This window comes from Cydia strobilella, chromosome 17, assembly GCF_947568885.1.
Source record: "Cydia strobilella chromosome 17, ilCydStro3.1, whole genome shotgun sequence".
Taxonomy (NCBI): Eukaryota; Metazoa; Arthropoda; class Insecta; order Lepidoptera; family Tortricidae; genus Cydia; species Cydia strobilella.
The window spans coordinates 10,080,915-10,107,666 of NC_086057.1; the positions used below are offsets into that span (position 1 = coordinate 10,080,915).

General features: G+C 36.6%; 1 protein-coding gene across 1 annotated transcript; it reads left to right on the top strand.

The window, feature by feature from the left end:
• Window positions 1–26,650, top strand: LOC134748996 (zinc finger protein basonuclin-2). The gene is made up of 2 exons (XM_063683880.1): window positions 1–350; window positions 23,299–26,650. The coding sequence occupies exons 1-2, from the start codon at window positions 342–344 to the stop codon at window positions 26,446–26,448; spliced, it is 3,159 nt and encodes a 1,052-aa protein (XP_063539950.1). The 5' UTR covers window positions 1–341; the 3' UTR covers window positions 26,449–26,650.
• Window positions 26,651–26,752: the final 102 nt, after the last annotated feature.

Here is a 26,752-nt window from a genome sequence, read left to right on the forward strand (position 1 = left end):
CCCATTCAGCCCGACCCAAAATGAACCTTAGCTCCTTAACATATAGATCAAATTGGGTTGTCTTTATAAAATGTGATGTAAAGACACAGTTTTCAAATGTCACGTACTAGTCGTCTCTTTTCTCCGGAGTCCTGTCGCATCTGCTCCTTTGGTATCCTTCAGCATGCGTGTCCCCCCGCGATCTTGCGTCCCGCTCTGCGGCCGCTGAAGCCCAGTGTCCGGTCGCTCTGGCTGACAGGCGGTCGTGTGTCGAGCATATACGTGTGTAAGGATTAGTTGTGATGAACGGTGAAGTGACGCTGTGTGCAATTTATGTTTGTTTGTGATTGTCAGAAGCATTCATGATTCAGGTTAGTTGACTTTTTTTTTCAGGAATTTCAGTAACATGTTGTTTTCAGTATCTTATTAGACAATCAAACTTAAAAAAAATTGTTTCATAAGTGTTTAGTGTCGTTTTTAAAAGGTACTTAAAGCATGAAAATATTTAAAACAATAGACAATAACGATAATTTTTAGTCCAAATCATTAAGTTATGCAACTAATCAACAGTTATTATTTCATTAGTGATACGCGTAGGTGTCACATGCAATTGAAATGTAATTTCATTAATGATCAATGGTTTCAGTAATTAATTGTGAAGTTGCAATTAATTTTAATAATCTATTGTTGGTTTGGTTTAAATAAACATTAGGTAATTTGGTATCGTAAACTTTAACAACTTATAATTTTTCATTATTTTAACGAAATTATATTTTTCATTGCCTATATAAGAATAATTGATCGAATTTACAAAGAACTCTTATCTAATAAAAAAGATGAAAATGTACTTACGCAAGTTTTGCATTGTGTGTGTGTGTCTCTATTATTTTGTGAATTTTTTTTAATAAGTGCGTAATTGTTTTTATTCATAACCTAAACATTTAAATATCAATCTATGTATTTAATGTATGCTGCTAAAGATATATATAGGTAATAATTAATATGACATACCTAATACCAGAAATAGTGTAAGATCGTTTGACCGACGGGGGCCGTGTTAAGTCCAATTGGTAGTCGGGCAAACTCGAATTCCAACACATTGTTATAGTTTCATATTGTTTTTTATTAAGATTTACGCTTTAGTTCATATGATTTAAAATAAAGAGCTAAATATGATTTAAGAAATAAAGTTTTAGATTTAGGTATTATAACGTTTGCTTGCCTAATTTGAATTTGGGTACCTACCTATAGTTTTGTAGCAGGTGTACATAGTACCGCAGTCAGCGATATTACCTAAAAGGTGTATGTATCAGGATAACAGAAAATTGCAAATCTAGCAACATATAAAGTTCCATTTTGTCATTCTGAGTGCCAGTTGCACCATCCGCACTTGACAGACTGATCAACGTCACCGGGCGCGCTGCGGCAATTTACTATGAAACTTTTCATACAATACAATTTAGCGAACTCTTTAACGATGACAAACAGTTTGGTGCAACCGACCCTAAGACAATTAGTGCAAACGTTAATAGGATCGTGTCACCAGCAAGTTTAATAATTTGAGATTTTATCTATCTCAATTTTATATATTACTATTATAGGGATTAATAAGACGATATCTACACGCGTATTACGTACAGTCGCCATCAGATATATCGGAGCAGTCAAGGTGCTCAAAAATATCTGAACACGCACTCTAACGCCTTGACAATAGAGGCGTGTTCAGATATTTGTGAGCGCCTTGGCCGCTCCGATATATCTGATGGCGAGTGTACACAAGAATGTTCAGTCAGAATCAATAGTAGCGGATGAAACAACGCTCCAAAAGTAGGTTCCCTATATAGTATAGTTCGTGCTCAAAAGTATCTATTACAGACTAATTATATTTGTGCTTAGTCCGAGGTAGTTAATTCATGTAGTATCCCGATTCCAGTTTCTAAAGTCGCGATTTCATCCTAAAAAAAAATAACCCTACCTGGCAACACTATGGCGGGCTGTATGCTTGATTGCCACCGACGTGGTATAAAACAAAACTATGGTCACCGTACTTCATTCCTGTTTTAGCGCGAAAAACTAACGGTTCGCGTCCCGTGAAAATAAATAGTTTTATACATTGTTATATAGAATTACATACTTTGTGAGAATAATTGTTCTATATAGATAGCTACATAGCTCTTTTTATAAAGCTACGAGTATTAGAGAACGGTATGGTACTTTGTTATTACTTTTGAATCAGACTGTACAGTCGCCATCAGATATATCGGAGCAGTCAAGGTGCTCAAAAATATCTGAACACGCACTCTAACGCCTTGACAATAGAGGCGTGTTCAGATTTTTGTGAGCGCCTTGGCCACTCCGATATATCTGATGGCGAGTGTACAATGTACACCAACATTTTCGTAACAGTCCACATTTCACCGTAAGTCCATTGACAGGTTGATCCATCTATCAGCGTGAGGAGAACCAGGCCCGGAAAGTAAACATCCCAGAATAACAGGCCTTATAATAAATTGATGGACTTTGATTGGTGGCCGCTAAAATACTTAAGAACACATTGACTGACTTTGATATGTGGCTCACTAAATAAGAATGGAGGCGTAACAGGAGATCAAAGGAATTTGTGGATCGTGTAGGTATGTACTACATTTCTGTACCTGCCAATCTTTGACCAGTAACTTTCAGTTCTAAAACAGGGACACAATAAAGTAATGAATTAAATAATTGTATAAATATAAGAAAACCCCCAACACAAATGGATAACCGATTTTGATAAAACATGTCTAAGTACTAGCGCCAGAAAACCTGCTTGAAAGTATAAAAAAAACCGCATCCAAATAGGTTTACCCGTTTAAGACCTACGGTGCCACAGACAGACACACACACATAGCGGTCAAACTTATAACACCACATTTTTTGCACCGGGGGTTTAAAACTTAAAACATAGAGCCAGACGAGTGAATAAATGAGGCTATTAATGGACAGGAACAGCAATCGAACTTCTCAAATTCAACACATGTTGACACAGCATCTCATCTTAGACCAGAAACAGCCGTAACAGCCTGCGTTTAAAACACTTATTTTCACACAATAAATTCCACATTCCACTGGTTCCCAAGTTTCAGTTACCGCTGTTGTGCCTGGTAGGTCAGAAGAGTTATGGGTTGTTCGTTTAAGATCGATTATTGGTAACTAGAGATGCCCCGAATAGTGGTTTTGGCCGAATATCGAATATTCGGCCCGTCTCTCGGCCGAAGCGCCGAATATTCGGCATGACAAACAAACATATTGAGTTACAATTGTTATGAAAACTGTTCGCCAACAAAGCACAACGTTTGCTAAGATAAGTATATTTTTTGTTGAACACAATTAATGAATGTAGTTAAAGTGAATCCCACCAAAAACATTTTCATGTAAAATGTTGCCAAGACGAAACCATAAGGCTCGCACTGTCAAAAAGTTATCAGATCTCCTGTAGAGCCAAGCTTCTAACTCTATTGGTATTTAACACCTTTGCAAGAATACATTTTAAATATTAAATATACCTACCTAGTTTTTCATTATTATTATTGTGTAATTTTTCTTTTTAGGTCGTTGCAACAAATATAACGATTAAAACTTTCGCGTTTTGAACACATATTAAATCACATTTACAAACTCGCGATAGACCCGATTGTAAATGTGATTTAATAGGTGCAACAGATATTCGGCCAAATGTGCCTACTATTCGGCTGAATACTGAATATTTGGCAAAGTGGCCGAATACCGAATATTTGGCAAAGTGGCAGAATACCGTATAGTTACCGAATATTCGCGTCATATCTAGTTTTTATGACGCAATAATACGCGAGGTACTCCGAACCTAACGCAGATATTTTGACAATGAGATCTAAGCAAGAAGGTGGCAAGAAGGTACGCAACGCGACATGACAATGACAGCAGAATTTTGCATGATTTTTGTCGTTGTCGCGGTCGTTTTGTCACTTACGTCCATTTAGATAGCACAATATATTAGCCGTCTCTTTTATTGACTTCATGTCAAAGAAAGTACAGATGTAGTGCATAATTGTTTTTCTCGTAAACGTTCGTATTTGTCATGCTACTTCAGTTAACGTCAGTACTTTTTGTACCGAGACTGACTGAAATAGCAAATACTTCTTCTTCTTTCCGTGCCTCTTCCCAGTATTTGGGGTCGGCCTGAAATAGCAAATACGATGGAAAATAATTATGCACTACATCTGTAGCTCTGTGAAGCCATTTTATAAGTCAGCATCGATAGAAGCGATGAAACAACGCGCCAAAAGTATCTGCTATCCCGAATTACTTTTCCAAACATAGATGATCTCTAAAATTCACGTTCAAAAGCATATTTTTTACTGTTTTCATTGTTCTACATATAAGGAATTAAGTTTTTGTTTGGCTGTTACAGAATGACGAATACTGAATGTTACTTTTGACGCGTTGTTGCTAACTGTACTTCAAAATCAATATTGTTGTTTCCCGCAGCGCTTACATTTTAAATTACGACTTTTAAAAGTGGCAAAATGAGGTGAAATTACATAACATTATGAATTTTACTTACGCATTTCATTCTGATGCCCTCTGGCGACCATTTTCCTCGTTATTTGGGTAAACAGTCTTGCCAATTACACAGTTTTGTGCAGTCTGTATCTGTTAAGAATTAAACGAAACCGTGATGCGTTGAGGTTAAGACACTGCCGTATAATAAATAGATTCCGTAATAAATTTGTGAATAGTGTCTACATATAAATTATAAACTCAAATAGATGTCATATCTTAAAGTGACGAAGCCCTCCAGTGGTGAAGGCCGGATTCAAACCGGCGTCTTTAGCAATCCGGGCTAACGCCATGAACCCCTAGGCCACCCCGCCACGCCACGGCGGAACCGGTCCCAATTTCTCGACTATATGCCATCTTACTAAGACTAGGCGTCTTTGACCAACTCTAAGGGCGAGCAGTACGCGCTTGCACCTCCTATACGAATTACGGAATTACGATATAGCGCGAGAGAGATTGGTGCTGCCATCTGTTCACAACTTTGGGAACAAAGGAAATTATTTTATTAAATATTTTCGATTCGTGTTTTACGTAGTCACACTACTATATATAAATTATAAACCGAAATAGATGTCATATATTAAAGAAAAAGTGACGAAGCCCTCCAGTGGTGAAGCCCTCTAGGGGTTTAAGGCGTTAGCCCGGATTGCTAGACGCCGTTTCGAATCCGGCCTTCACCACTGGAGGGCTTCGTCACTTTTTCTTTAATATATGACATCTATTTCAGTTTATAAGACATAGCGATATATGAAGGAATAAGAGATAGGGTTAAACCATAGAGGATAGAGGGTTACTCGCATAGCAAATTTTGTAGTCACAGTAAATTTACTGCCATCTATCGACACACGATTAAAACTAAAAATGAAAATGTATAAAAATATATATGGATAAATGATTTTTATATTTGTGTTCAATATTTTTATATGATTTTGAGTTCTTTTACTGATATGTGTTAAATAGCAAGCGAAACTGTCAACGCCATCTAGCCGAGAATAGGCCAAAGGTAAGGTATCACCTATGCGAGAATCAATTTTTATTTATTTCCGGGGCATGGTTTTTCCTTCGACTATTCATCTTATACGGAGCTACATAGGTCTTTGGTTAAACCAAGAAAAGTTTGCAGAGATTTTGACAGCACACGCAGAGCAGGTGTTATTTTAAACGTCAAACTTCTATTAAATTATGACGTATAAATAACACTGGCACTCCATATATGTCCAAATCTCTGCAGACTTTTATTGGTCTAACTCTAGCAACATTAATCCGGGACAACTGATTAAATTTACACTTTGTTACATACAAACTATTACTACAAATGAGATATGATTTTGGAGACAAGTTTAGGTAGGTATATTTATTGCCAATTTCTGTGCATATTCGATTGAACCTAATATTTTGGGTTAACAAATCTATAACAGAGTTTATAAATTCACTTTCTGTTTTCATCACCAGTCCAGCTCGCAATATCTTTGCAAAACTTCATCTCTAATCAAAACTAAAAGAGAACGAAACATTTGTAACAGCCATAGAGATTCCATGCTCTCACTTCCACTTTTCCAACAGCGCCTAAGCTACCTTCGGTAATCTCCCTGCCTTCTGTTAAGTAAACGTAAATCACGAACTCATGCGCACGCGGATACCGGGTTGGGACTCACTGGCTGCCTCGGGTGATGTCGTGGCGTATACAGTCTTAGTTAGCCACATCGTAAATATTATAGACCGGCTGGAAGCCTAGCCATTGTGACAATCGTTGGTAAAAAACGCCAGTTAAAACTAAAATAATGTATGAAAATGGTCACGTGACTTTTCGTAGCATCTGTGTCAATCGACCCGATATTGTTTTTCTTTTCGTTTGGCATTTGTCGATGTTTATACCTATATACGATTGTTATCTTGGCTAGACTCCCTGCGGAGGTTCATCTAATTTTTGAGGAGTCCGCTAATGCAATAAAAGCCAAATAATCCAAACATATTAAGCCTATAAAAATAGACAAATATAGTATTTATTGGCTTGTAAAGTATGCAAAATAAGTAAGTAGCGGTGCAGTTTTGACATCTAAAGTAGATTTGCGTTATTCGGCGCCAACTATTGTGGTAGGTAACAAGATTGTCAAACTTTAGCGCTAACAACCTAAGCTATTAATGCTGCGTGTATAATGTTTTATAAGTATGTACCTGTATTTTAGAAAAACACTCTTGTTGCGCAACACTTTACACCGGTAAATAATTGTTGTCGAGTGATGACAGTTCTCTAATCTGCTTGCGCTCTCTCAAAGCTACTAGTAAGCTTAGCTAATTTAATATATAAAACGTTATCGACAGAAAACGTAATAGTTTATAATTACCCACAGCATCATTTGAAATTTGTGATAAGTATGTATTATTCAGATATTATTAGTTTCTTTATTCTTAGTTTATTATTCTTTTTTATTTAAACCCTAAACGGGTAAGTATTGAAAGGTTGTAATTTGTAACGTAACGACTTCTACACGGACGAAGTCGCGAGCAGAGGCTAATTACTTAACTCAATCAGTAGCTAGTATTTACTACCTGGGGCCCGTTTCTAGCAACCCATACGAATTGACAGTTTGTGGACTAATTGTATTAGTCTAATTCCGTTCGAGAAATGGGCCTCTGCTGTGACTGCTCATAGTCGTCATTACCTAAGACACAGCCTAAAACGAGAAAAGAGCATGTGTCACGCGAATCATGCGTTCAAGAGGGACAACGTAAACGTAACGTAACGAATGCAGTGAGAATTCCGTACGTAGTTCTACTATTTATTCTGATAATAATGAAATGAAAGCCGTTTGCGACGTGAGTTATGACATTAGTTCCGGAATCCGGAACCCACCGCGCCTCGGGCACAAGCACGGTACGGTTTATGTACCTATTTGAATTTCTGACCCTAATGCGCTAGGTGACCTATTGTCCTATGTGACGCGACAACGTGCAGGAAGACCTGTATAGGCATATTTTGAATTTTGAGCAAAAGATGTCCATGCTTAAGGGGGGAGAGGGGGATTGGCTATTGTGCGTTATGTTATGATACCTAAATGAAAACCGGCGTTTGCGACGTGAACATGACATTAGTTCCAGAATCTGTAACTTGCCGCGCCGCAGGCTTTTGCACGGCTGCACGGTGCAGTTTGTTTCTGACCCTAATGCTAGGTGACCTATTGTCCTACCTGTAAGCTTAGCACGAGTGAGCGATACATACTACTGTCGCATATCTCGCGCGCGAGATAAAGTACCCGGCCCTTTCTATTTGATACAGTTAGAAAAATACGTGTAGTCTATATCGCGGTCGTAGTGCGCGCTTGGTCTAAGCACAAACAGATAGGTATACTTCTTAAGTACCACCTAGGGAGACCTAGGTATCTGTTCATTTATTTCTGAACCTTAACCAACAACAGCTGTCGTTATCTGTGATATTATAACGTCATCGTATGTTGCATTCATCATGTTACATAAACGCCGCGCCGAATGCAAAAAAGACCCGTAGTTTTTCTGCGAATCGATCATTTCGTGTAGTAAACAATGTTCCTTTGCCGTTGAAGCCGCCACACGACACCTACATGATACCTTATGAAAACTACATTTTTAATTGAAATAGTATTAAATTAACATAAGTAACAAAATAGAACATTTTGCAGATACAGTCCATCACACTTCAAATAGCGCGACTGATAGGTACTCACATGTCTTGGTTATTGGACCTACACTGTCGCTGATTCGCATTGCGTTGTCACACTTGTCACGTTTGTCGTTGCAGTTAGGTACTTACAAGCCATTCGTTCCGAACTTGCCACGCCGGAGGCACGACACATACAATTTGTTTCCGAATCGGGGTGCAATTTATTCCCGACTGTTTTTTTTTTGATAACGTTGCTGAAAGGTTTTTTAGTGTTATTAATGTTTTTTTAAGTATTACGAATGCGTTACTGTTTGTTTTCCGCTTTTAGTTTAGAGGCGTTCAATCGGTTTCGATAAAATTAAAATAATGATCAGTTATTAATTCAAAAGTTTAAAGATAAAAAACTTTAACTAAAGAAAGAAAAAGAAGATGCCCCAGAAGATGGCCCAGATCCTAATATGGCCCACTTTTAAAATAACACGCGCATACGCAGTACCGACCATAGACATAAGTGAAATGGAACGCAGCCAGAAGCACGCCGCCATTTTGGAATTAGACGTCAGTTTACCGGCGACTTTGCAATGACGTGGGAAAAGTAAATATTATTCATTTCTATTTTATTTTAACAGCACTTCTTTAAACGTCGTTGAAGGCACCTATGAAGGCCCAACCAGTCAGTTTGTGTGTCACGACTAACTGAAAATTATATTTGTTATATATCTCTCTAGTTTTATATCAAGGTATAATGTTAGCGAAGTAATTAGAAGTTCTTTCTCTTTAAACTTATGTTATTTGTAGGCAATTTACCAAATTTTGAAAATTTTGATTTATTTATTTCAGGATAAAAATTACACTATAAATTTTCATCAATGTCAAAATTATGCTTATCTTCTTATCATGATCGTCAAACATTACATACTTAAAAATATAAAATAAATTAAAATAATTTTCTCTCCCAATAACGATCGTCATATAAATATGTATAAACAAAAACATGTCAAAAATTGATGTCAATCTAAGCAATTTAGAAACAAAAATAAAATATCTCAAAAGAAGTAAATGTCATTTTTAAAACCTTATACCTTAACTTAAAGTTTGAGTGAAAAGTTATGTCTGAAAATTTTAGATTTAAGTGTTGATTTTGTCAGTTTTAATAATTAAGTAGAGGAGAAAACGTTTATTTCTTACTAGCTAAAATTATTTTACGTTACAGTAAAAATAACTTTTGATATTCCTAATTCCTAGTAAGGCCCAAGGGCAAATTTCGACTGAATTTTAACAATTTCATAAAAGTTTTTCGTAGTTTTTCTTTTGCATTTCTTTAATTTTGGGAGTTCATGATTTTGTTTCATATTTACTACAGAGTACACGCATTATTGTTATGGGCCTACTTAAGCTACTATGTTCCTAACAAGGCCCACCGCCCACCTAAAGCTTTTTTTAAAGGCTTTATTTTGATAGCAATATACTACGTTATGTTATGGTACAAATTGTATTATGATTGAGCTCACAAATAAACATTTATTTAATATTTCAACCCTTTTGTATTTATTGACTTGACTTACAACAACCAATTAAAATTTCAAATCTTTACAGCTCATTTTCTCGGTTTTAAATGATTGTCGCTTAATCGCTTATTCCATAACGCTGTCCAATTATCATTGAAGGAATGACCAGAAAGATAACGCTGTTGAAGTAATACTAGTAGATGTTATTATCAATTTGATCTTTTTAGACAATTGTTCATTAGCTATCCACCTATCGATAAAAGAAAACATTCTAGGAATTAGTGTGCCTACGTGACTAGAATAGTAAAGTAAGAGTAAGGGAAAGTTACATTTCAACATTTCGGCATTTTGTTAGGTAAGATTAGAAGATTCTAACCTAACAAAATGCTACGAAATATGTGTATTCATTGCATGTTAGTAATTATTTTTTGCAGATGGCTGTACTTTGTCTTTGAATAACTAAACAATATATATATAAGTACTATTACAATGCAGTAAATAACTGGACTGTACGTAGAATCACGAGTATAATATGTACATAATTATATATCATATATTATACTCACGTTACAATGTTAAATGTAAACATAACAAATATTGTAACTTTGAGGCAAAATTAACAATAACAAATATTGTAAGATTGTTTCAGGCCAGTCCTGAATCTTAAAAAAGTAGTTTTTTGAACCACTCTAAGCCACATCCTCGTCCTCGTCCTCATTGATCGAGATTATGGTCGCAAGCAGTGTTGGACGAACGTTAATTGCAATTAACCATTAGCCAGTAAAAATTGAACCGTAAACCGTAACGGACGGTTAGTACAGTTTACGGTTCAATTTGTACTGGTTAATGGTTAATTGCATTAACGTTTCGGCCAACACTGGTCGCAAGTTGTACTTCAACAAAATTTTAATTACGAGTACATAATAATCAAAAAAGAAGTATCTTTAGATTGTTTTAGAACTTGATATTAAAATAATTATTTGATTATTCTAATACAAAATATATCCTATCTCCAGGGTTGTCCCCGGGAAGGGTCGTGCTAATGCCATAATATTCCGGGCATGGCTGGATTATTGAAATAAATCGCAAGTCATCAGGCAAATGCATAGTTTCTGCACAGCGCATTAGGGAGATTGCTGGCGTCCCGGGCTAGCGTGCAATTTGTACAAAACGGGAGTTTGTGGATTATAATAATAATATCTTAGGGAAAGTTCAAGTTAGGCTGTCAATTTTGTCGTTCGTAGATAAATATGAATAAATGAAAAAAAAAAACCCTTCTCACCTTCTGTTCCTGAAAATTATGCATATACTAGTCGGACCAAGTTAACTTTGCATGGCATTTTCAATAACAAAATGTGGCGATGTCATCATTAATGTCTAATTTCTATGAAAATATGCCGTTTAGAATGGCACTGCCGCACTTTGATCTACTTAATCAAATCGGGTCAGTTAGCTTAGACGGATTCTAAATCAGGTGAATTTTTCTACTTGAACTGGTGAAGTGAAAAAGTTCACTTTAAACTTTTCACCGAAGCTTTTTTATTTGTGACTTATATCAACTACCAAATGCTTTATTACTACAACTGGTCCCGGTATAGAGTTATGCCGTCTTATTCATAAAACTTTACGGGCCTTATTTAGTAAAGTTATGTTTTATCCCTTTCTTACAAATACATAAGTCAAAATGACAGATAAAGACATACGATTCATAGCTAATTCAGGCCAGTAACGCGTTTATGAATAACGCCAATGGTCCTTAACTTCAATTTTGTATCAACCAGAAACGTCTGCGAACGATGCTATTGAGGTTAGAAATTCCTCCTTCCTTTCCTCATTCCTTTGGCTCATATATGGTGGAAACATTCGCTATATTGGGTACGGTCTCGTAACTCAGATGGCAGAGCACTGTACTAGTGATTCAGTGGTCGTGGGTTCAAGTCCAACCCAAGACAGTGAATTTTTCCACTTTTAATTTATTTTTAAGCTTAACTTCAATTCTGAGTAATGTCCATCTGATGATTCTGATGTCAATGCGGTTGAATGTTAAGAACCCCGATTGAAGCGATGGTCAAATTTAAAAAGCCCGTAACGCAAGTGTGTTTTATTCGCCATATACCAGTTGCGTCGCCCGCCCATTTTGGCATAGCAACTAGCAACGACCCGAGGCTACATGTCCGGTAAAATTAATTGTTTCTACGAATAGTTTTACGATGAGTAGCTGACATTAAGATCCAATCAAAACCGTTTCAGATTTAAATCAATTCAATAGCTTCAATAAACAGATTATACGAAAAGTAAAAAGTTGGATTGGCGGCCTAATTCAAACAATGGTTATAAGATGTCACTGCGATACGATACCGATCTGTCAGTGTCAAAGGTGGAGTTTTGGTTGAAGAAATGTCACTTTTGACTAGTTTTGACACTGACAGATCGGTATCGTATCGCTGTGACATCTTATAAGCATTGTTCGAAATGGGCCAACAGGGTTTCATTAGTTTCCGCGAATGGACAGGACAGGGCACTTCGGTTATAATTAGTTTGTTTTAAACATTGCTTTAGGCTTTGTTCTTGTTCGCTAGCATTTAAATATAGCTCTTAATTAAGCAATGGAAATTATAATAATGATTAAAATAACTATGAAACAAACACACAACACAACCATCAACCACAAACACTTGCAACAGCACTTACATTCTACAGTTAAATGTAAGTAGATAAAGTGGATGTGCCAATATTTCACTCCTACACTACTATATAGTTGGCCCATGTATTGATAAGGTTAAAGTTGCTAATGGAGCAGTGTTAAACACTGGTGCATTGATAATTATATTACCCTTAGGCACGCCTAAATTAAAATACACGTGGGTAATCTAGTGAAGAGCGAAGATCAATCACATCATGACTAGACGTGGTCACTTTAACGTGTTAAACACAATGTGTCAAAAGAAAGTGTCATTGACAGCTACTTGACACATTATTTTCAATAAACAGTGAAGTTCTAATTGACAAACTCAGTATCTTAACAGTTTAGAGTAAGTGTAAGTAGGAGTACCCTAGCGGACACTAACAATTACATATTATATTAATAGTAATGTCTTTATCCCATTTTAAATGTCATTTAATACATAATTATATGCATTACAAAGTTACAAACAAATTAATAAATTAGTAACCCAGAATCACGATGCGGCGTCCGCGTTGTTGTTTGTACCAACTAGCGCCATCTATGAACTGCTTACGGAACAAATATTTATTGAAGTTGGTTTGTTATTGAATTTTGTTAATGTACCTACTTACTTATGTTTTGGTTAATTTGGTTATTCTTCGTACTTATTCAAAAAATTTAAATTACGAGTAAATAGTAATTAAACAATATGAAAAAGGCTTGCTCTGGAAGCGCAATTATTTTTTATCGTTTGATAAATTCGCTAGATATTTGTTGTTTTTATTACGCGTATAAAAAAATGTTTTAATACCAAATGCTTTATTAGGCATATTTTTTAATTATTTAACCATTCCCTAGGTATTATTCTGGACAGATTTAATTTTTTCTTAATATCCAATTACCCATACATATTTAAAATTAATAAAAATAAAAAACTTGAATGTCATTTGCATTTTCCCGCATACGAGAGACGTTAGCAACTACAATTTAAAATTTAAATCCAACGAAAAAACAAACTAATCAATCACCAAAACAATCAATCATCATGCAGTGACACGCCTCCGCCCATAAATTATAAACGAGGAAAATTATAAAATTATAATCGCGAGGCTAAATTATAATTGGCCGGCAAAATTATTAGGTGCAAAGTTATATTATTGCCGCGTTGCCCGCGGCGCGCGTATCAGATGCGCCGACTGACAGGCTAAGTGATGCGTGGACTGATAGAAACTTGGGTTGCAGGTTGTACACTGAAACTTTGGTTGAGATTTTGGTGCCATTTTGGCGTTGCGATTTTATAGGTTAAGAAGAGACCGTACACTCATTACGTCTTGTAGAAGCATTAAACTGTCAACACCATTTTGAATACTTTAACCAGTACAAATTGAACCGTAGACCGTTACGGACGGTTAAAGTTTACGGTTCAATTTGTACTGGTTAATGGTTAATTGCATTAACGTTTCGGCCAACACTGCTCCATACACGTTTTGCCCGTGTGCGTAATTCTATACTCTATTTATTAACCACTCATCTAATACATTTACTATTTACTTCACTTTAAATTACCAGAGCTCATGCATTTGTATAATTTATTGCCATAATAAAATTAAATCCAAATCTTGAGTTAGCGTACAATCTTGTTGAATCTGATCCTCTCACGATTATGACTATGTTTTAGGTCAATCATTTTTAAATCAGACAAAAACAAAAAAAATATTCATGTAGGTAAGTACCTAAATACTATTCGAACTAAATTACCCAGAGGATCCGATTGAAACTTCAGAATGAAGATGACTCAAAATGAAAAGTTTTTTAGTGTCTCAATACAGGTCATATTGGTAACACGTTATTCCTCTTTGAATATATCGTGAATGCGTTGCGGTGGTTGCGATGATGGAAACTTTTATTGCAGAGCGTACTGAATTATACGTTGAGGGATTTCGATGACCTTTTGACGTTGCTGTCTCCTATGTCTTTATCGACCAAAGGCATGTTAAGCCAAGGGCCTCTGTATTGCTTCGTTATGAACAATTTTACTAGACAGAGGTAGACTTGTACATTTTAGTCCCAATATATCTATTTGGCTCTTTTCATGGCAATCTTAGATACTCGTAGGTAGGTAGTTTTTTCATTGTTAGCATCAGATTATTATTTTTGCTATACTAAATCAAGTTTTGGCTTATATACAACATACTTTTTTTCACGGCACGAAAACTATATTAAAATATCAATAGAATAAATAGTATAGATATTCAACCAACATTTTCAGTTTTTTCCAGTATGGCTAACATAATATGGGTATGGCTTATTGATGAGATGGGTTGTTCGCGTACTATATCTAGTCCTCAGAACTAGCTCTAGAATCCGACCACGATAACTTTACACTGACTTGGCAGTATCAATGCATACATATCCCATAAAAGTGCCATACGCCGTAACACTTCGCAGGAAAATTTAGCGTTGTCCGTCTACTGTCTCTACCTATACATTCAAACACGTTTGTCAAAACAAAACTATTCCATATTTAACACCACGTTACCACATGGTTAGCACATAATAACATTGCAAATTTCCTTAAAAAGCAAAAATAACCCGTAAAAAATAAGACGGTTCCGCGAGCCACACAATAGCTTCAGTAGGGTAAGACCGCCCATTGTTGACCTCACCGAGGACGCTCTATTTACGTGTCGGTGTCGCACATACGGTTTACTTCAAAAGATCTTCGTAGTATTGTTATCGGGGCCACCTGAGACTATTGTTTTTGGACATCTTCTTGAAATTCTGTTTTTTTGGTTTTGCCTAAACGCAGATGTGGCGAAAATATTATGCTAGTTTCGTGTTTTAACTAGGTACCAAGTACTATGTAGGTAGTATAAGAGTAGCATTTTTTTTTGGTAGGTTGATTTTATCAATTTAACAGTTTCACAATTTAGCGTACCTACTGAAACTCCTGCAATGAATAAAAAATGATAATTTGAGTAATCACTAATCAATCAGATTTCAACATAGACCCACAGTTTTTACTACGATGAATTAAATTAATCACTATTTAAAAACTATGCCTAATTGGCGTTAAGTTAGTACGTTAATAACCGTTAAAACGCTTGTTGTATTAGCGTACTGAAAATTCGGCTGTAATAGATATTTAGATATATTTGAACTACGGGCCAATTCGAACGTACAGTCGCACACGCTCGTACTTTCCGTACATGTATTTGCGAGAGCGAGACGCACCTTAACTAAATGACATCATTCTGATGTCTGTTCAGTGAAAAGTTACTACTTATAATTAATAAAATTTTATGTGTAGTATATTATATGCATATTTTAAATAATACATACACACAAACTAACGCATCCACGCTAGAAAGATGTTTTGTTCTTACATTAAATATTTTTATTACCACAAAAGTTTCGCCCATGTGTACCTAAAAATCACACACAGTTTACAACTTCACAGATTCTCGGAACATCTACATGTCGGCATTTCAAATACCATTCCTAACAATAACAAACAATATCTTCTAATCCCTCTACCCAGTTGACAACCTCGGCACTTATTATCGGCGGCATTATCCTTTTAGCCAAACAAAAGCATTAGCCTTCTGCAATGGGATTTAACACCACATTATAACAAAGGGATCTCTTATCAGTAAACTCAGGTTTAGGTCGTTGTTATCAATAGACACGTTCAGGTAGGTCATGCCCCCACTCCCGTGACCGCGGGACTTTGAGGTATCATGGTTTAGCCATCGTGTCAAAGGATTAGTTGTGATCCAGATCGCAAAGGTTAAACTTGACTTCGGAACAAATTACGCGAAAGCTTGCTAATTCATGTGTGTGTATGTCTTAGTCACTAAGACTTAGTGGATTATCGTTGTGTTTGTGAAGTTAGTGATTATTGAAAATATGTGCGAGGATTATAATAGTCTGAAAAATCTATCATCGTTTGTGAAACGGTGGTGGGAAGATGATCATGTTAAGGTTTGTAGAAAACGCTTTACTTATTTATTTTATCAAGACGAAAGTAGACGACTGCCATTTCATACAAACGTAGTCCACATTTCCCTCTCTGGATATTAACATTATTGAAAATATTTTTATGCAATTTAATGTATATATCAACCGTATTTATGTCCACCTGTTACATTTTTTAAAGAGTTAGGAGCATTAAAAATTTTGTATGGATTTTGTTTTTCGCTCCTTACTCTTATAATAATCAAAAATTCATAGCATAGCTATGGTTAATATATTTATCTACATACATCAAATTCCATAGAAATATTATGAATAATGTTAATATTTAGGGAGAAAGATGTACTACGTTTGTATGGAAAAGCGATCATCCTCTTTCCTTTTAACTCTTGTCTTGAATGTAACTTTTATGTGTTAGGTTAAATTATCTTGATTGTCTTTCGCCTTTGAACAAGTTTAAGTACGTCCGACCAAAAAAACTCAATCTTCCCGTCTCAAATCTCCGATCGATTGACCTTATCCAATTATTATTTAATACCCATAACGCGCCGTAAGCCGAGATTATCCCGATACTGTGTCCAACGTATCATTACCTTACGTTAAGCGACCCGTAATTTCACGTGCCATCTAAATTGTATCACAGGTTATTATGTGACGGTTTTAAATTGAAGTGAAGACGTAGTTAATCTGCTTTAAGCTGAAAATGTTTCATTACTTTGTGCAATTTATCTTGTAAGATATACCGCCGCGTGTTTATATGGTTTGATAGCTGTTTTAAATTGATCTAAAAACTTTACCGACCGAATTTAGCAAAATCGTTCCTCGTACAAGTCAACACTTCTAATAGATTAACTTTTTTGTGATAAAGAAAAACTTAGAAATTTAATTTCGGCTTTGAAGATTTGACAAAAATATGTATACCTTCGCCTTGAGAAATAAGATGTAAAAACACATAGGTAACTTGATTCAAATTTCCTTCAAAAATCCTGGGAAATATATTCACATGCTGTTGAAATAACGTGTAAAAAATGTTAACAAAATCACATGGTTCAAATGAAAATGTAATCACGAAAACACCACTCAGTGTAAGCTAATATTGTTCCAAAGGCAAAATTCGTCCGCTTTCTACACACAGTGAATCATTCGTGTATGATGTTAATTAAATTACTAGACGCACACAAAACGACCACCCACGAGGCCATGATGCGCCATTGTTGAAAGAATGACAAATATTGATACAATCCGTCAGTGCGCTGTGTCGATATTTAAGATATTAATGCATGAAACAATGATACTATACAGAATTTCCGATGTTTTGCCACAAGTTATTTAATTTGTATTTGTTGGTCGGTTATTGGGTGTCTTACCCTAGCCATTTCGTCGTAGGTAATAATTGGATTATTTAGGGCGCCGGTCCTTAACTTGCAATAAGTTATTACTAGTAACTACTGTAGGTACCCGTAAGGAGTTCGTTTAGGAGGTGCAAGCGCGCACTGCTTGCCCTTAGAGCTGGTCAAAGACGCCTAGTCTTACTAAGATGGCATATAGTCGAGAAATTCGGACGGGCACCGCCGTGGCGGGGTGGCCTAGGGGTTCATGGCATTAGCCGCGATAGCTAAAGACGCCGGTTCGAATCCGGCCTTCACCACTGGAGGGCTTCGTCACTTTTTCTTTAATATATGACATCTATTACAGTTTTTAATTTATATATAGTAGTGTGACTACTTAAAAAAAACACAAATCAAAATATTTAATAAAAATAATTTGATTTGTTCCCAAACTTGTTTACTGTAGGTACGTTAAAATGTAGCAAATATCTTATAAAATAGTTCTTTAGTGAGTATCTATGTATCTAACCTACTTATTTTCCTATTATCTTAATTATTGCCTGTTTCCTCCAAAAAAAAATAAGTAAACAAATTAAATCAATAAACAATTTATAAAGATATAATTCTTAGGTTATTACAAATACATACATACATACAAATCTTACAATACAATTCGTTTAATCCGCCTTTAACGCTCCCGCGGCGCGGCGTCGTCCTCAAATTTTATTTGCAACTTGCATCGCGTCCGTAAGCTAAAGCTAAAGCATTGCATACCTTACGACGCAATGTTTTCACAGCAAATTTCTGTAGGTATAATATATCTACACTAACACTAATATGTATGTAGTTTTAATACTTAACCATCAGTTATGTTCTTAAACTGGTCATAAACATTTACCAATTATGTCGCAATATTTCTAAGTGGTTGTTGAACCGCATGTTTATGGACTTCATAGTATGGTATAGCAAACAAGTTAATTTTGTCACTAAGTAGTAAGAGTTATAAATCGATTTTGTTTGTAAATAAATGCGGCTAGTTTGAAAAATGTATGTGGTACGGGTCCAACTTTAAGGGAACGACTGAAGAAGAAAAACTTCCCAGAAAGGCCTGAAAGGGTCCAACTTTCATATCTACAAATTTCGAATATTGCTCCTTTTTCTACTGACAAACTGGTTTGTCAGACTAATTATTACCATTTATACCTGTTTAATGTCACAGGTAATCTCTCGTACATACATAGGCAGGTAGATACGACAAAAGACCTTATTAATAATTGTCAGTTATTGGATAAAACGATCTCTTCCACTTACGGCGGTATCATTGGCATTGACAGATGTCCATGCCAAGTAATCATCTTCCTCGCGTTGTACCGGCTTTTTTGCCACGGCTCATGACTGGGGTTCGCTTGACAACATCCCGAAAAATAGCGTAGGCACTAGTTTTTACGAAAGCGGCTGCCATCTGACCTTCCAACCCAGAAGTAAACTAGGCCCTATTAGTCCGGTTTCCTCACGATGTTCATACCAAGTAATCATATAAATAAAATGCCATAAAACACTAGATCTGTCATTAACTAGGCGTGACAAAAATACCTAGAACATACTTATTAGAAAACGGTCTAAAGTCTTAAGGATTCCTAACTAAGATAAGACTTTTTGGAAGTAAACATGTTTAAAGTTCAGTTTATTCCGCCATTTTGTGATAAACTGCGAGAAAAAATAGATATGGTTATCTAGTAGATATATGGGAGTGTAATTATTAGGTAGGGGGCTTGCACGAGGGAAACTGGAAAGTACAGTCGAACCGAGCAGTTTCGCGGCTAAAATGATATTTAGTGCTTGCTTACTTTATAGGTCAGAATTCCCTTTCCTTGGTAGAAAAAACTTAAAATCGGGTTTGCAAATATAAAAAAACTGGCCAAGTGCGAGTCGGACTCGCGCACCGACGGTTCCGTACTTTTTAGTATTTGGTGTTATAGCGGCAACAGCTATCACGGATCATGAGATACAGCCTGGTAGACAGACAGACAGACGGATAGACGGACAGACGGACAGCGGAGTCTTAGTAATAGGGTCCCGTTTTACCCTTTGGGTACGGAACCCTAAAAATACACGATTCAAGCCTCCTAAAAATTCTGCATAAGTTTTTTTTTGAAAGATGTTATAATAAGGTGGTAATTTTTGCCTATAATATCTAAGTGTGTCATATATAGGGTTAAATTAATTGTTCGGTCTTGAAGGTTAGCAATATAGATCCTAATATGTAGGTAGTTAAAAACTAGAGGCGTTCTCAGGCTTAATGAGCATGTTTCAAAATTGCGTGTAAATCAATCAGAAGCGAAATGGTTGCGCCGCGACTGTACGCGAACCTGTTTACTCTCACCATGTATCATGACTGGAACAATATGGCATGTCACGACAGCGGGTAAAAACGTACATCTCAAAAAAAAAGTACACACAAGCGATTCCCAACCTTAATTCTACAAAATTAGGTTGAGTTTTGAATGGGGCGGCGATGAAAAAATGTCGTGATATATGTCCGCTTGTCCATTGCCGGTAGGCGTGGGTCAGATGCACTGAGATACTCTGCGAATTTATCCTTTGTTATTGAAAATTGAACTGTATGTCAGAGTAACAAGATTTAATGTAGGGTAATTAGTGTGAGTGGGGTTATTGAACTTTGGTTTAAGTTTGGAAGTTAAGTCCAGTTTTCAGCGCAGGTTTAAGAATCGGTGTGACTTTGTAAAGGGTTCGTTAGGTTCGGGACAAGTTACTTTGTTATTATGGACCATATTTTACTCATATGCGATGCTATGATACGGAGTTACGTAAGTACCTATAGGTACCTAATATGTTACAAAAATAAAAAGAAGAGCCCAACAGCTAACTAGGTAGCTATTTCGTTCCGTATTTGAATTCTAACATACATTCAATAATCATTTTGTAAATGAATATAATTTTTTTTATTCTAAAAACGTATCTATAGAAAGTTCGAAGTAAAATCAAAACCATTTCATAAAGTACAAATGACAATAATAAAATAACATCGCGTATAAAAATGTGATTTAATTAAAGCATCAACATAATAATGTGATTGGTTAATGACATACCGCGATAAAATGACCACATTATTTTAATAAGGACACGGCACCGCTAAAATATAGCCCACTAACTTAATGTAAGCTTTAGGCTTTAGCTAATTTAAGGACATTAATGTTATGGTTTGAGTTTAGCGGATGTGACGAACAACATGGGTATCGTGTGCTTTATCTTTATGATAAGGGCAAGTTTATTAGCTCTTTAAAGTTATACCGTTCAGATGAAACTACACCAGCTTTACTTTTGCAGTAATGCGAGGCGACATTACTGCTGACTCCATATCTTTCAAATTTTTAAAAATTAAGCATCAAATATTTAATATACCTACATGCATAAAGGGGTTAAAGTTATGTAAGATAAAATGTGAGTGTGTACGGGTAATCGGGTACGTGGGTATATTTAAGGGCTAAGAAATATTTATTAAAAAATGGTGTTGATCGTAAAATTAAATAATATCAATATTCACCTTTTATTCTGAGAAACAGCTGCATTTCAATTTATCCATAATTTATTTTAATGGAAATCTTTAAAATTATCTATGTCAAAACCTCGGTTTAGTCCCAATTTATATTTTTATAGAGATTCTAATATCACCAGACTAATGACAAAAACAATAGCCACATGCATTCGAAAAAACGAAACAGACATCTCTCCTTACAAAAACGAAATTGCTTTCAAAACGCTCTATAATTTGTCTCGGCTTATCTCATTCTTAGAACTATGTTTTTCCTAAACGACACTTTATTATCCTGTGTTTATCCGTTTTGTTGGCATTTGAATCGGAATATTTTTTTTATAATTGCCCCGTTTTGGTGAAATTGCCCCTTAGGGTAAACGGCAGTTTAATTTCCAACTTATTATTCCAAGCTCGTATTTAACACAATGCTTTCATTTCAAAAGAAAAACTCCTCCGTACAAAATAAGGTTGTAAATTTAATGGCGAAGCGACGAGTGAAGCGAGGTTGAAGTGGAGCGGGTGTTTTTCCCCAGAACCGGGTAATGACATGGCAACCCCGTCGCTTACACGGTATAATCGAGTGACAAACGATTTTGGAAGGCGACAATCGAGTAGTCACGGAAACGGAGGCCGGTGGCACGAGGTTTGATCGTTGGTTAATTGGAAGGGTTGTTTTTGCGAAATTATAAATTTGCAAAACGAAACTGCCTCGTTTCTTATTTTTACGTACGCGTTCCACACGAAATATTAGAAACCTTCATCGTCAATTAGGTACTTGGTTGGTTTTTTTAAATAGGTACAAATTATTTTTTATATTCTTAAATATTTTTTTCGAAAGTAAACTTTTTATATCCCATCCAACTATACAATACGACAACGCGTTTTTTTTCTTAATTTTTTTCATTCTGTGCAATTTTTTTCTGTTTAGCACGCGTTTTCTTGTCGCGTGTTAAGTTTTTTTTTTTTTTTCATTGCATAATGTGATTTATGTGGTGTAATATTTTTTTATTATCTACTTACAAAGATATAATAAAACAATACTGAACGAGGAATCCTCTGCTGAACATAATTGACCATAAGTACACATAACGCTTCCTGCAAACCCTCTAATGTTCTATATTGAAACCTCCGAGGCATTAATGTTACAGTTAGAATAATATAAAGTAGTCGCAAGCTCATTTCCTTAGCATGTGTTATTTAGTTGTCTGTCCTACGGCGCTTTTCGTTATTACTATCATATTATAATATTACGTGCTTGTGATACGGATGCTTTGAGTTGATCGAATAAAACGTAAAATAAAACAGGGTGACATAAAATGTTCTTCCTTTCCACTTGAGTCTAATCTATAGTGAAACGCTAAATGTCTTCTTATATTTGAACAACTTATTTTTGACCCTAAATTTCTTTTGTAATTTGTCACATTGGTACAAAAATATGATTAGGTTATTAAAATAGGTACATAAATTTGTAATTAAACCGTAACATATTGTCTTAATTATTATATTATTCAGAACAATATTCAATTCATTAAACTAAAGTCAGGCGTCAAATTAAGTCGAAGTTAACTTTGACATCGCCGGCCCGAATGCTTACCAAATGAATAGTAATTTAGTTTCGGATTAAATCGTTCCCAACACGCGACACCGCCACTTTTCTATTCCCGAGACTCCAAACCGTCATTTTACACAATTTTACTCAATTGCTCTCCGTTCTTGGAATTAATTTGATATTAGCCTTTGAAAACGCAAGGTGTGGTTTCCTTACTGATTGTTATTTTGAAGAGTTTCAACAACCCGTGGTTAGGATACGACACGATAATCTGCTGCATTTGTAAAGTACAAATTAAACGTTTGTTATCTTATTATATATTATCGAATATGATATTATGCTAAGAGCTTTGAGTCTAATTAGAGGCTTTTAAGTATGGAGATGTAGGATATCTTTTAAATTCATTTGTAGTTAGAAATCACCTTTAATGTACCTACTGTTTTTCATCCTTTTAGCGGTTGACCTTTAGATATTTCAAGAGCCAAGCTGTTACATGATTTTAACATTGTATGTTTTTTTGTTACAGGAATCTCAGTCGAGCAGTGCGGAGCGATGGAGCGGCCGTCCCGAGCACAACATCGCCCTGCAACAGATCCTCAAGCTGCAAGAGGCCCGTGCGCTCCACAAGACTTCCCTCCTCCCCATCTACAAGAAGAACGGCCTCCCATCGCCACCAGCTAGCCACGACTACGAACAAATGAAAGACAAGGGATACTCAGACTCCAGAGCCATGGAACAAGTCAAAATAGAAGCGGAGTTCAGAAAACTGATGGAGCATTCGGCTAAAAGTGTTCACGATGATGACTCGTTGAAGTACTTCCAGCAAATGATGGAAGCTAAACAACGGTTCGAATACTTGAAAAATATTCACGAGAAAGAAAGAAGGAAGTATGAAGAGAAGCATTTAGAAGTCAAAAGAGAGACACTGTCACCTAGCGAGAGTAGGTCTACCCCGCAAAACCACTCACCGCTACCTAAAGCGACGTCTGCTGAAATGTCGCCTAATCACAGTGTCCATCTTTCTACCTCATCCAGTCCTCTCTCTAACCCTAGTCCTAGAAATTCTTCCCCTTTAAGCCATCTACAAAACATGCAGCCTTTCGATTTTCGAAAGCAAAAGACTAATGACAAAGAAGATACGAGAAAACTTGGATTCGATGTGGGATCAGCCGAGAAGGCTTCTGTAGATATGATGACAAATCAGTTCTTTAACTTCCAGTTGCCGGCCAATCTGCCTATGCCACCTATGACAATGCCGTCAAGTTTTAGTCATCCTGCCGCTGTCGTTGCTGCTCTTAGTCAAAACCCTATGGGTTTGGCATCCTTACAAGCTCTCCTCCCACACATGTCGGCTAAACCGGTCGAGCCTTCAGAAAAAGAGTCAAATCATGCTGCAGGCAAAAGCAGCCCGGACGGTGCAAGGTCAGAAGATGAAAACGTACTGAATCTAAGTAAAGATGCATACGCGGAGGCAGCACAGAACTCAAGAAACATGATGATAGGCAAATGTATAAGTCCACCGAAAAGACAATGGGGTGCATCACAGATTCCTTTCCAGAATTTGGGTACGCAATTCATTAACCCCACGACTGGCAAGAAGCGTGTTCAGTGCAACGTTTGCTTGAAAACATTTTGTGATAAAGGTGCTTTAAAGATCCACTTCTCTGCAGTACATCTACGAGAAATGCACAAATGCACTGTAGAAGGCTGCAGCATGATGTTTAGTTCTCGAAGATCAAGGAACCGACATAGTGCCAATCCCAATCCGAAGTTACACTCTCCACATTTAAGAAGAAAAATTTCCCCACATGATGGGAGAAGTTCACAAATCCATCCAGTTTTATTATCACCGCATAGTACAGGGTTAGGTTTGCCATCTGTTATGAACCCGATGCATCCATTTGGCTCCTACCCATTACTCAACCATCCCGCAAATATGAGGCAGTTTGCTAATCTCCCCATGGAATATAAAAACAATCCCAATATGAACTTTGGTCACCTAGATCAAAGAAATCGAATGCGCAGAGATTATGATTCAGCAGAAAACAAAGATCAAGATGGTCAAGGTGAATCCGACGAGGACGATGGCATAGTTGTAGTAGCAGGCGATGACGATGACGAAGATGGTGATCATATGGATACCAGTGACTATTATTCTAATCTTAACAAATCGACTGGTTCCGTAGAGGATTCAGAGACTGATTATGATCAAAGAAGCGTCGGAGAAAACAATGATGGCCATGAAAGAACGAAAGAAACTGCTAGCCCAGAAATATTTAAGAGAAAGAGGAAAAACTTAAACCCGACTAGACTCCATAATGACGTCTCAGAACATAAAAAGAGTCAGCCGTCTGGTGATCATCCACAAGAAGATGTACTTGATCTGAAGAGAGTTAAAACAGAAGACAGCTCAAATAATGATCTAAGTCATCAAAAGCAAAGATCAGAAGAAGTTAGAATCAAATCAGAGCCCTCTCTGTGCAAAGAAGAACCATCTGAAATTGACACCAATGCTCAAGATTTACGTATCAAAGAAGAATCTAGTGATAAAGTAGCGAACGAAAAACCGACTGACAAGGTTCCTGAAAGCGACCAATTCTCATCTGAAAACGCTCTGAAACGGTTGGAAAGTCTTTCAAAAGGAGACTTCCATAGCATGGCGAAACGAAATGATAATCACAGCTCAAATGGCCCATACAATTTGTCTATGAATGAATCTATCGATTACTCCGATCGATCACCTTCATCCTCAGTCTCCAGCTACGATTGCACACCCGAAGATATTCAAGGACAAATATTCGGGCACTTCGAGAAAGGGTTCTTTATAAGCTCAACTGACATCCCCCTAGAACCAGAAAATCCACGAAAATGCATCGTCTGCGGCAAATTGTTTCCGAATGTCTATGTCGTTAAGTCTCACTACCAGAACTCTCATTTGAAAGTCATGCATAAATGCAGCGTTGAAGGTTGCAGAGCATGTTTTCCGGCTAAGAGAAGTAGAGATCGTCACAGCGCCAATGTCCAACTTCATCGAAAACTTTTAAGCACAGACGCTCTTAGAATCAGAGATGAATCACCATTAAGAACTTTAGAAAAAACAAGAGAGCAAATTGACCTAATAGCCAAATTTTCAGACGAAGAACCCGGCGTTCCATACATCGAATCCCACAAATATTACCACGCTAAAGAATCAGACAAGTTAAAGAATCACTTTAATCACCACATGCCTTTTGGCGCACCGTACCCACCTCTACAATTACCCGAAGCGTATCTAAACAATCGAGACATGTTTTCTCAACACCCGTTCCTATTCACACCATTTGGAATGTTGCCAAATTTCCCTCCAATTCCTTTGGGGTTTTTGCCTCCTAGTTTGAATGGCTTCGGTGCGCAGAATTTCTCCCCTCCATTAATGGGGAAGTTAAACTATTGTGTTGAAGACGAGGCGCCACGACCGAACAAAGATGGATGCTATCCATGTCGGGGTTGCAGGGAGTCGTTCAAAGACTTGTCCAGTTTAAAAGCGCATTGTGAGAGCGTCCACGCGCAATCGCTGCATCGGTGTTCCGTGAGCGGCTGCAATGCTGCGTTCTTCTCAAGGACTAAAAGGAACTGCCACAGTGAGTCCCACCTCCGAGTGCAGAACGGTCGAGGCATCCATGTGAATCCATCGTGACGCGAATAGATATCAGTTCTGTCGACTGCTTAATAAAGTCGAATCTCCAGTGCATTTGTGATTTTTTTATAGAATTACCAAATAGTAAGTAACGGTCTAAGTTTAGTTGTGTAGTTAGGATGGTGAATGCCAGTACCTTTTAATTCTCATTCAATCATCGAATGTCAAGCTTTATCACTCATAGGGCCACTTGCACCATTCACTAACCCGGGGTTAACCGGTTAATCCTAGAGTTACCATGGTTCAATAATTAATTCAATTCAATACTTTATTGATAAAATACAATTTTAGGTTACCAGTACAA